This window comes from Nelumbo lutea, chromosome 4, assembly GCF_056320005.1.
Source record: "Nelumbo lutea isolate HS-2025 chromosome 4, American lotus-T2T, whole genome shotgun sequence".
Taxonomy (NCBI): Eukaryota; Viridiplantae; Streptophyta; class Magnoliopsida; order Proteales; family Nelumbonaceae; genus Nelumbo; species Nelumbo lutea.
Window position 1 is genome coordinate 92423623 of NC_142687.1, and position 13190 is coordinate 92436812.

The following is a 13190-nucleotide window of genomic DNA, read 5'->3' on the forward strand; positions in this document are numbered from 1 at the left end:
AATAGCTTTTCTCAAAATTAATTTTAATGATTTTATTTTTTAGCTTTTGGTAATTTATCATATTTATTAGAAATCATGTTAATCAATTTTTGGTAATTTCTTGGATAATTTTTGGTAGTTATGACAAATTTATTGGTACTTTATTTTTGGTTATTTTTTGGATAATTTCTGTTCATTAAATGTAAATTTCTGTTATTTATAGCTTAAATTATATTTAAATAAATTAATTAAATATAATTACTTTTAATTACAATTTAAAATTTAATTATAGTACTTACATTTTCAAATATAATTTAAATATTAATACAATTTAAATTATAAATTACATTAGTTAACAATTTAAAATGAATTGATAAAAATATTAATATTTTTGAATAAATATAATATTTTAATATTTAATTAATAATACTGTAATTAACAATACTATAATTATTGAAAATACTATAAAATACGATTATTTATTAATATTATAATTATTAAAAATAGGGAAATTGTCTAAAACTCACCATGAGTTTTCAACATTTCTCTTAAACTCATCACAACTTTTCAAAATGTCTAAAACTCACCCTGTTAGTAAATTTTTATTTTCCAAAACTCACCTTGCGTTAGTGCACCGTTAATGCTTCTTAACAGAGGTGTCCATGTCAGCATAAATAATAATTTTCATGACCAAATTACCCTTGGATGGTGAGTTAGTGGAAAAATGATCTTTTATAGTTTTCAATTTTCTTGTTTTTTTTTTTTTTGCATTTTTAGTGTTTTGTTATAATTTCTATTTTTTTTTTACATTTTTTCTATTTTCTACAATCTATAAAATTTTGGTGTTTTTTCTACAAATTTTATTTTCTGATTTTGTTTTTCAATTTCTATAGTTTCTATAATTTGAAAATAATTTTTTATTTTGTTTACAATTTCTATATATTTTTCTATTTTTTGTAATTTCTATGTTTTTATGTATTTTATATTTGAAAATATTTTTTTGAATTTTTTCCTTTTTTCATGTCTAAATATTAAAATGGTAATATATTAACACCCATCAATTTATTTTGTATATATATTTTTCTATGAAGGTTAGAATGGTAATATATTAATGCTCATTAGTCTGTTTAACATCAAGTTAATGACATGGTGAGTTTTAGACATTTTGAAAAGTTGTGGTGAGTTAAAGAGAAATGTTGAAAACTCATGGCAAGTTTTAGATAATTTAATGTTAATAAAGAATACATTATTTAAAATAGATAGTTTTAATTAATTAAAATACTGTAATTATTAAAAGTACTATATTAACTAAAATATTGTTAATTAATAAATTCAGTATTTTAATAAATAATTTTAATTAATTAATTAATAATATTGTAATTATTAAAAATACTGGAAAACCCAAAGGTCTCTCTCTCTAATAGATAAATTACTTCTCTCAAAGGAGATACATGCTGACATGGACCATCCAATTATATATATATTAATAAATGCTATAATTTTTTAAGTAGGGTTAATTAGTAAATACTCTAATTAACTAAATACTATTAATTATTAAATACTATATTTGTTGAAATACTGTTAATTATTAAAAGTATTATAATTATTAATTTACTAGTAATTAATAAATACATTATTTTTAATAAATATTGTAATTATTAAAATTATTGTAATTATTAAAAGTACTATATTAACTAAAAATATTGTTAATTAATAAATTCAGTATTTTAATTAATTAATTAATAATATTGTAATTATTAAAAATAATGGAAAACCCAAAGGTCTCTCTCTCTAATAGATAAATTACTTCTCTCAAAGGAGATACATGCTGACATGGACCATCCAATTATATATATATATATATATATATTAATAAATGCTATAATTTTTTAAGTAGGGTTAATTAGTAAATACTCTAATTAACTAAATACTATATTTGTTGAAATACTATTAATTATTAAAAGTATTGTAATTATTAATTTACTATTAATTAATAAATACATTATTTTTAATAAATATTGTTGATTAATTAATAAATACATTATTTATTAATGTAATTGTTAATATTGTTAATAAAATTTGAATTTATTAAAATACTGTTAGCTGTTAAATTATTGTATTTATTTAAAATACAATAATTTTCTGGAAATTATCATATTTTCAGAAATATTGATAGACACCCTTATAACTAATAAAATAATATTAATTGTACTTTTTAATTATTTCTTATTAATTTTCCTTATTAATATAAAATACTATTAACTTTCGATGTTTTTTAATTATTTTCAGTATTTTAATTATGTTTAGGGCTTTCAGAATTTTCTGTAATTTTAATTAATTGTTGGATTCTTAATTATAGTTATTAGGCTTCAAACTTTCAATATTAAGTGAAAGTTTAGTGGATTTTTAAATTAACAATTTTTTTATTGTTTAACCTCAACCTATTTATATTATTACTATTCTCTCTCTCTAATGTAATAAGAATATGCATTAAAATAAGAGGCCTTAGAAAACCCAAATCTCTCTCTAATAGTATACAATGTTATTGATCCAATCAAAATAGGCAATGATTACTTTTTTTATATTCTTAAAATAAAAGAAAATAAAAAATACAAAAAAATGGAAAAAATAGATTAATAGCTTTTCTCAAAAGAGAGATATGCTGACATGGCACCTTCAATTTTATTCTCTCTCTCTCTCTCTCTCTCTCTCTATCTATCTATCTATATATATAAACATTAGCAAAATTGAACCAGAGTGCATATATTGAACCTACATTTTCACTATTCCCAAACGGAGCCTCAATGAAATGAATCCGATTACCAAAAAAGAAAGAAAGAAATCTAATCCAAATTCAATCTAAATCCAATGGATAAGGTTGGACAAGAATCCAAGCAACAACAAAACACATTTATTCAAAACATTAGTATATTTTATGTAATCGAAATGGATATGATGCAAGTTTTAACATCCAAAACCGGAATCAAGTATCAAATTTCCAGAATGCTTAACAGCCCTAACAATAAATGATAACCCTCCAAACTTCTGGTTTATTAACTTGAGAGATTTCTGGCCAAACATTTTCCACAAGGCAAGTCTCAAAATTGGAAAAACCAAGGGCTGTTAATGGGTTGGGTCTGGCTCGAACCAGGATCGACCCCAACAAGAAATATTAAGGAATTGAAATTGAACCAGACCTGATAGGATTTACCATTTTAGACCTAGAACTAAATCGATCAATTCTCGAGACAGTTGTGACAATATATATTAATTAAATTAATATATTATATATATAATATATAGCCCAAATTAAGTATGAGTAGGTTTGAGATTTGGTAGAACTGGTTCTGAACCAATAATAGTCGGGACAATATATTAAGAACCAGAACTGATCCATTGCTACCAGATCTTGGAACCAGAATTGGCCCAATCGGTTTTGGTCCATTGGATCCACCGAGTCAGAGTCGGCCCATTGACATCCCTACACCTAGGCATTTTGAGTTTAAACATCAAAATTTCATTTTTTTTGTCTGATTTTGAATGAGAATGTTTTGAGTTAAATAGCTGTAAGATGTTTATATTAGAAACATAAAACAAGGCGTGTTTGGGAAAATGCTAAATTGATATTTCCTCCATCAACTGCCTATTTGAAGAAACTGTCCAATGGCATGCAGAGCTGTAGATTGGGCCATGCTGGGCTTGGGTTTCCAGGCCCAAGGGCCGTCACCACACGACCAAGTAGGCTGTACTGCTTGTGGCCTGCGTGCCGGCATGGCCCAACAAACAGCATGACACGACTCATATATATATAATTTTTATTTTCAATTTTATTATATTATTTTATTCCAATTGCATTGTAATTTTTTAAGTTCATTTTATTATTTCATATATAAACAATTGTATACATCAAAATTCATATAAAAAAATTTTAAGTTTCTTTTTCATTTTTTGTCTATTTTGTTAATTTATTTTAAAATTTCATTATTTTTATTCTATTTTTTTAAACAAAATATACATCTCATGGCTTAGCCAGGTCTAGGGCCCATCTTAGCCCAATGCTTGACCTGTAACATAGCACAACATGGCTTGGGCTGCCTAGGCTTGTGCCATGGGTCATGCTGGGCTGGACCTTTGAAATATCCCAAAGGTAGCAAGCACGACTTGTCAAAAGCACGGGCCACCTGTGGGTTGTACCTGCTAGCCCGACACAGGCCGATTACACCTCTAATGGCATGGCTCTTAATTGGTGTCCTGCATTGCAGTGCAAAGATGGATAATACATAGACCTATTCATGGGACGGGCCGGGTCGGGCTTTCACTCTGTATTAACAAAGTTTTCTAAGGCCCGAGCCCGAGCTCGGCCCAACCATCGGGCCTATAACTTGGGCCCGAGCTCGACCCTCATAAAAAGCTTGAAGCCCGGGCCTGGGCCCGAGTTCAAAATTTAGCCCATACTATTAGCAGCTGAATAGAGAGAGAGAGAGAGAGAGAGAGAGAGAGAGAGAGAGAGAGAGAGAGAGAGAGAGAGAGAGATTATAAAGAAAAGAATAAAAAATGTATATATTAAATTATAAATATATATTTTAATAAATATTATATTATTTATATATTTTATATAATATAAAATACATATTATATATTTTATAAAATATATAATGCTGAGTCGTGTCGGGCCGGGCTCGTGTCGGGCTTTTTTGACAAATCCCGAGCTCGGCCAGAAACACAGTCGGACTTACTGTGTTAGGCCCGAGGTCAGGCCCGCAGGCCTAATTACATGACCAAGCCTGACCGGGGTGCGGGTCGGGCCAGGCTGGGCCATTTGGCTACCCAGCCCATGAACAGGTCTAATAATACATCATGGAATGCCAATAGACTCACCTCCAAAATAAAGGTTTTTTGTGTGTGTTTCTAGAACTTTGATTAAAAATGAGCCAATCACCGAAAAACATTTATTTTTAAAATTTGACCATTGGATGAGAATTAGTACAGTCAATTTGGATTTGATACTCACAAAATCCATCCTCAGGTTGTTATCACAGCCCTTACAACTTTGCATTAGAAATATCTTTTGATCAATACAAGCATACAAGTAGGGAAATGGAAATGTTCCCAATGCCCATATGTAAGGATTGTGAAGACGAGTATTGTGAGGATAAGATCTAAATTCTAGGACAGTTGAGTGGTGTCACTTTGAATATAAAGCATTGGATTTAAATGTATTGGGTAGCAATGTCAATACCAAACACATTACTGTTTCAAAAACTTGCGTAACAACCCCGGTGTTGACATCTTGACATGGAATGTCATTGTTTCTCTAAATGTTTGAACCTGAAATTGTTGACACACGGAAGATACTGAATTGAAATTTGGATTTTTAAATTTTATGTACTGTGGACATTCTATGAATTACTTGGTTCTGAAACACCCCACACCTATTACATATTCTTTTAGGGGCCGGATGTTATGTTGTGAAACCATCATGTGAATGGTTTGGAACATGGTTTTTGAACGTCATTGACCTGGACGGTTGGATTGTTTAGGCAATTGGTTTCATTTTATCTCAAACCCGATTTTTAGTCAAGAATCATTGAATAAGTCAATGACCCATTGATCCGAACGGTTAAATCATCAATTCGTCGATCCATTCAATCGTTTTAACCATTTTTTTATTTTTAAAATTTTTTATTAGGTCATCCGTTCGTACTTAACAGTCAAACCAGGTCGTTTTTTAAAACCAAAATCTCATGGATCAATACACACCCTATGTATAAGTTAGAGTTCACATCTGCCCCCTACAGAATGTGCCCCAAAAACGCCCCACGTGCATTGAGAACATCTCCCATACTTGTCACTGGGAGATGTTCCCAATACACTATTGAGATGTGCTATGAGACGTTTTTGGGGCCTCTATGTAAGGCAGATTTAAACTCGTCTAGGTTAATCACTGAACTGCTTCTAATCGACATGTTTTTAGAAATGAGCTAGCAAAACTTATCTATCATTGCATATCAGACAAGCCTAAAGTGTAACTGAAACGTTTGCTATTATTACTGAATCAGTAATTACATTATCAGAACAGGAGACATCTTTTTCTTTCTTATTTGTTCTCTGTACGCTGCAAGTGCAACGCCATTAATCAATCCCCCCATTTGAGCTAGTAGCTCCATTCCTTTGGAAGAAATATCTCTGGCGAAGAGCTGCGAGACTGTGGGAAGACACAGCACTGATGAGGTGATACGCCATCAGTAACGTCGTTGCCATTTCTTTTACTGACTGGATACCGACTCTTTCCATTGGTTAAATTATCGTTTACTTCTGCAAACAAACAATCCAGACTGTTAGTGAGCTAGCTCATCTGAAGTGAGGAGAGAGATTAATTAATTGAAGGACTAACCTCGTTGAGGTGTTGTTTGGGAACAACCCAGTGCATGAACATTGAGGTTGAGAGATTGAACGACACGAGAAGGGAGAAGCACAAGGGAACAAGCTGCACGATGATCACAAGTTAACCCAACTTTTCTGACTTTCTTTGGTGGTTAGAAGTTCAGAAATCATAACCATAACTTTTAACCACCTCTTCGATGTTAATTGGAGAAATGGGTCCGTTTGGTTTGCAGGAATAGGGTTTGGAATTGGAATGAAATTTAATTATTTGGTCGGACAAATGAAAATCCCATTCTCATTTATGATGGAATGGCATTCTCTCATTTGAGGGAATGGTCATTCTCTCCCCTGAGAATGATAATTCATTCTAACCAATTCTGATTCCAATTTCCATATGAACCAAACAAGTAAGTGGAATAGATCATTCCGATTCCGAATCTGAATCCAATTCCGAATCTCTGATTCAGATTATAAACCAAACGGACCAGTATTGAACAACTTTTCTTTAACAAATATTTAGAGTAAGGAAAACAGATCTCTTTTCTCTTTACCTGGTTTATTGCTTGGTTGGAAGTTGGTACCAGCCCGCCTAGGGAGGAAAACTCCTGTGCCGCATGATCTTTGGCTGGAGTCTAGAAATATGGCTTGCATTCCCGGTCCTCCAGATGCCCAGTTCAGTGGGTACTTTGGTAGTCTGTGATGCCATTTTGACAATTGGTGCTGATACCATTTCATCACATAAGAAAGTAAGAAAAACCTCCATCAGTGTCTCTTGAGGTTTGATGTAATCAATTTGGTAATACAAGGGAAAGAAGAATAGAAAAGAGAAAGCAAACAAGAGGTCCAAGGGGAGTTGTATTGTTCAAGAGGGGATGGAAATTTGGAAACCCTTTGAACACCTACTAGAATAAGCTCCTTTTTTATGTCTGGTTTTTCCATTTTGAGTAATATAACCCAAACCAGTGTAAGCCCAACAAAGATCCTTGTTAGGTTTTAGGTGTATGACTCATAACTTCAATTTACTTTTAGGCCTTTCGTTCATTTGCAATTTACCAAATAATGTTTTCTTCTTCCCAACTCTCTTTTTCTCTCTCTATCTATCTATCTGTCTATCTGATAACTTATGTCACATAAGAATAAAACCAAACTTATCCGGGGCCTCAATTTCTAATTAGTAGAGAAGGGAGATGATATTTTCACTCAAGAAAGCAATCTGCTCAATTAGATACTGTGGTTCAAGGAAACTATCTACCTAATTGCTTCATTTGCATTCGATCAGGTAGAGACCATCGGGCCACCTACCTTTTAGATATGGCCCACTTACCAATTAATGGATGGTGATGATGAGAAAATCCTTTCGGACTTAAGAAATTTCAGGAATGACAAAGTAGCCCCTGGAGCTTCAAAACTAAATGGCCGTATTTCGAGAGAAAAAAAGTTGCAGAAAAAACCTGGAGACGAATCTCTCTCTCTCTCTTGTTTAGTCGTTACATGTTTAGATTCTACTACTGGCTCTATCTAGAAGGTACGGAATCATATCCAGAAACAATGGAGAGCTTTCTACTCATCTCTTTCTCTCTCTCTCTCTGAATTGAAACTGCGAAAGGAAACAGAAATACTACCCGAGGAACAGTGCCGGCGTAGGTGTTTAGATGATGTTGATGATTTTGATAGTGGTGGTGGTGGTGGCGTAAAGTTTCCTGCAATCATAGAAAATGGAAATCCCAAACAACACAACTTAGAATCTCAGATTCAGATGAGATGAGACTAGAGTATTTTACACAGAAGAGGAGTATCATTCAAGAGCAAACTTGTTTGTTTTCTGGATAGGAAGAAGGACCTTTGATTCGCAGGGCTGGTCAAGAACGTCAGCCGGAAGCCACAGCATCGCCTCCTCAATGTCCACATCGCCATCTTCGGCCATAGACGCCATCTGAGAGGTGAAAGCGAGAGAAGGTAAAGAGGATTTCTCTCTCTCTCTCTTTCTCTCTTTCTCTCTCTTCTCTTCTTCTTCTTCTTCTTTTCCCTTTTTCTCTCGTTCTAAGATACGATGGAGTCTGTTCAGCTCCAACCTCTGACCTGCAACGTAACCAATTATAGTAACGTGGGGAAATAGAGAGACTGGAGAGTGTGTGTGTATTAGGAATGGGATTCTATCATGGGAGATTGACCCCGAGTCCGCACGGTATTTACGATCCAACACCCATGGGCGTGGAGTAGGGAGTGTGGATGAGGTCAGCAAACTGACCAAACTGCCCTTTCCTTCTGTTTCATACTTCGGTTTCACAAATGGACCCCCCTTCCCCCAAATAGGTCAGACATGGGGTTATATAGAGCCCCGCCCAAATGAACCGGGCGGTTGGACCAAGAAATAATATGAACCAAAGCATATATGATCAATGATCATATATAGTTTTCGATGCATACAAGGCAGGGCAGAAGGACCCTTACACAGATTAGACCAAGTCTGTTAATCTCATTCAAATGCTACATTTAACATATATTATTGTCAAGGATCAAACTTTTCCAATGTATATGTATCTTATTAATGGGTCACTGATATTCTAAAAAGAAATAAATGGCATGCTTAAGATTAATTTTTCTGATTAATTTTTGAAAAAAAGTTAAAAAATGAATATGGTCAAAACACTTGATATGTTACATCCAATCTAAGGTTTAAAATATCGATACATCTGATATAGATGAACAGGCATACCAGGTGATTTAATACAATAAAATATTATTCTTTTTTTTTTAATCTTTTTCTTAAAATTGGTCAAACAATCGGCCTTAGGCCTGCCTAAAAATGACCAAATTCCCAACCCCCATTATTTCCTCTATCAAAACCCCATAGATATGATACAATATGATAAATTGATAATAGTATTTGGGACCGGATCTAATAGGTAAAACATAGGAAGCACATCCGGTAAATACTTTATAAATATTCTAACAACTGTTAAAATTTGTCTTTAATCTTTTTCAAGGGTAGGTTGGGGTATTTCAAGGGTCATTCTAAAATTTTTGAAAGTATTCATTTAACGTGCTTACAATAGCATGCCTACTTGATCCGATCCCGAATTGAAATGTTGGACCTTGTCCCACTAGGATGTATCGATATTTTGACCATTGATTATTCTGAATCAATCACGTGCCCTTTTGTATATAAGGTACCTTTATTACAGAGTAAAAATAATCAAATAGATGGTTTGGGCTGAGACCCGGTTGATTTAACCGGTCGAACTACAAAACCATCGGAAAAGGGCATATCCGTTATTTTATATTATCAAAAAGGGTATAAGCGACCTTGCAAAAGATGATGGCGTTAGGGTGGGTGAGGAGGCAATATTGTAGTTTGCTTAATAGAGAAATCAAGGGACAATAATGTAATTTTGGATGCTCACGACGACGTGAGGAGTGGGATGAGGGACGTGGATTGGGTTGGAATTTTGGATTGGGTTCGGTAAACCCCTCTTCCCCTGGTTGTTGCAGTTATTTATATATATTTTTTCTAATATTTTAAATAAAATATATGGTTTTTGATTCGTTTGAACGACACATGGATTAGGGGGGAGAAAAAAACTGAATAAGGGGGTGGCCCCACCTTTCTACTCGCACCAGCCATTTAAGAGACCGGGGGGTGGGGGGGTGCGTTGTTGGCTCACCGGACCCCGGCTTTCCCTCCTACGCCATGCGCATCCATTGCTGCTGCTGCTGCTCTACAACCACCACACCAACCCGCCTGAACTATTCCCGATTTTCATGCCTCCTGGGCCCCACTGTTCAATCAATTCCACCATGGTCATGGGCAGCCACTTGCCACCACTTGTTAACCCAACCCCACCCAATTCCCATGGCATGTGCACCGGGTAGTGGGGTCAGGCTCCAACCGGATGGGTCGATGGTTGGATCGGGAATTGCACCCAAAATGGTTCTGATGTATTGTTCATAGCATGGTTTTCAAATCTTTGTTGACCCGGATGGTCAGACCATTTAACCTAGAAATCGGTTCTATTTTACTCCTAAACCACTTTTTTGCCAAAAAAAAATAGTGATTTGGTCAGTGCACTGCTGATTTGAGCAGTCAAACCATCAACTTGTTTTACTTGAATAACGGTTTTTGGCTGTTTTTTTTTTTTTGTTTTAATGTTTTTTTTTTTAATTGTAATGGGCTGTCTACTCGGATTGGACAGTTGAACCACTGACCCAGAAGTCAATGATCAAAGTGGTTCCGATTCCGAGATGGTTAGAAAACATTGGTTCATAAAAAGGTTGACGGGGCAAAGTTGTATGGGCCATGAATAAAAGCAGTCAGGGATGTCAACCAGTAGGGTTCAGTATGGGTTTGCCTCGATCCTAACCCAATCCTCGTTCCCACCCGAACCTGCATAGAGTTCAATCCTATTCATGTAATTTTGGATGAGCCCCAACTCTATAGGATTCAACTCGATACCAATCCAACCCGACCTATAGCCTTTCAATTGTATTATTTATAATAGGGTTCGAGTATGATATGAAAAAAATATGATATAAATAAAACAATTGATCAATAAACTGAAATCATAAAACATAGTAACAAATAAAGTGTCATTTATCAAAATTCATGGATAGATTTTGATTGGTCAAAATTCTTTTTATATCATATCTTTTCTGCATCATAGATATTCTCTTTATAATATATTTTGAAAACTTAAAAGCTATTAATTTAAATTAGAATTTAGTTTACTCAGTCTAACATGTTACTTTCTTTTATTGAAATGAAAGATGAAAAACCAAAATAAACATAAAAATAAATCCTGAACTTTGAGGCTATGGAGTTAGAAGTTGCCAAATTACAATAATATCCTATATATGAGGGGTATAATGACCCAAAGGGGTGAGTTATCCAAAATTTAAGTCATAACCCAACCCTACACCTGAATAGTCAAATTCCTAACCCGAATCAGGTTAAAATTAAAACCCAAACCCAACCCTACTCCCGAATAGCCAAAATCCTAACCTGACTCGGGTTAAGGATTAAAAACCCTAACCCAACCCTACACCCGAATAGAGCTGATCCTAGGCTGGATTTATCGTTTAGCCCAGATCCTGCTTACACCTATTTTATGGATACTGGAGAGTCACTTGAAGAACTAGTTTAACTAAACTGATTTCATTATTGTCTAACGACTATTGACTATTACAAGATTTAGTTGCAATTGTTGGTTACACCTATAACTCTTAACTTTTGGATTTTCTTTTTAAAACAATAAAAAAAGTGTTTTTTAACAGTCAAAAGTCAAAACTAATCCCTATCTCTAAAGCAGTGGATTTAGCATACACAATGCTATTCAAGAACCCACACACTTTTGTTTTTTATAGAATAATAGAAGTATAAGTAGGATTTACAAGTAAACATATTAGTAGTGTTGTAAACTTGTAGTAGTTCCATGTAGGATTAGAGGAAAATAGAGATATTTGAAGCTTTTGTAAGAAGTTTAAAATTTAAGCTGTGTTTGTTTGTGGAACAAATCTGGACTGGATACAAAATTTGCATCTGGTTCAGCTTTGTATCCATTTGTTTGTAATTACGATTTGCACTCTCATCTGATATAAAATTTGTACATTTGTCCCATTATACTCATTGTCAGTACAAATTTTGCATCCTAATAACTGATGCAAAATTTGCATCATCTCCCTCTTATATCAATTCACTCTCATATAAAATGACGTGTACTCTTGCTTTTTACCTCCATTCCAAATAAATAACTCTCCTCGTACCCCCTCCCCCCCCACCCCATGATCTTTCATTTACTTCCTATTTTACTCCTTACACAAATAGTATAAAGTCATGAAGCAATAGTAAACTAGAATTTATACTCGGTCTATTTGCACTCCCAAGCATTTACACCAGTGCAAATAAGATTTACACTGCAAACAAAGCCCTAAATAAGCTACTTTTGAAACATGACGTTAGAAGACAAATAAAATTAAGCTAGCCAACTAGGAGGGAAATCCCTCCACTCCATTCGACAACCGAAGCCTTAAAACTTTTTGCATCACCCTGTGAGCCATACCGTAGCAAAACAAAGCTACCAACTCACAAGAAAAAATATTTCTGTACAGTACAAATACAAGGCACTTTACCCAGACTAAGCCTTAATATCATGCATAGAAGACCACGTGGCACAAACAATGTCTCCATCTACAGTTTTTACAGACATCAAGGGGTTTGATTGAACTACCACCTGCTTCAACTTCATTTCCACAGCAAATCAAATGGCATTCAGAATTGCAAAAAACTTTGCCTATAAACCCTTTGATCAATCCTAACTTGCTCTCCCACTTTTGCAATAAAATTGCTCCAATCAAATCGGATTCGGATCACCCCATCCAATCCGACAAGATTCGATCCGATGTATTATATATTTATAAATATAAATATATTATTTATATTGTATTTTTATAAATTTGTTATATTATTTATTTTTTATAAAAATAAAAAAATAAAAAATATACATCTGTTTGTTTTTCTTTATTTAAATTAGTATATTTTATTTTTTTAATAGTTTATTAATTTTTAAAGAAAACAAGTTGGATAAAATCAGATCTGAAGATCTGATAGGATTCGAATTCATATTAAGTCCTTTCAGATCTGATCAAATTCAACATGAATAGTGTTGGATCGGATTCAAATATACCATTATACCTTGATTTGAATCCTATCCGATCCATTTGCATCCCTACTTTATATAAGTGGTAGAGGTATTTTTCTGTGTAATTAGGAAAACAAAGTTATCTCGGGTTGTGCAAATAGGAAAAATTTTAACGTATGTTCAGTTTTGTAG

The 13190-nt window shown here is 33.5% G+C and overlaps 1 protein-coding gene across 1 annotated transcript; it reads right to left on the reverse strand.

Annotated features, from left to right (window-relative positions):
• Positions 1–5946: 5946 nt before the first annotated feature.
• On the reverse strand, positions 5947–8455 carry LOC148861824 (uncharacterized). Its single transcript, XM_088986766.1, has 5 exons — positions 8204–8455; positions 7986–8063; positions 6915–7083; positions 6374–6466; positions 5947–6294 (listed from the first exon to the last, which is right to left on the reverse strand). Exons 1-5 carry the CDS (start codon positions 8294–8296, stop codon positions 6134–6136), a joined length of 594 nt encoding a protein of 197 aa, XP_088842892.1. The 5' UTR covers positions 8297–8455; the 3' UTR covers positions 5947–6133.
• Positions 8456–13190: the final 4735 nt, after the last annotated feature.

Coding starts and splice junctions, on each gene's coding strand:
- LOC148861824 (XM_088986766.1), bottom strand. CDS start 8,296: ATGGCGTCTATGGCCGAAGATGGCGATGTGGACATTGAGGAGGCGATG. Junction 7,084..7,985: donor ACGCCGGCACTGTTCCTCGG/GTAGTATTTCTG, acceptor AAATGGTATCAG/CACCAATTGTCAAAATGGCA. Junction 6,467..6,914: donor CCAACCAAGCAATAAACCAG/GTAAAGAGAAAA, acceptor ATCATCGTGCAG/CTTGTTCCCTTGTGCTTCTC.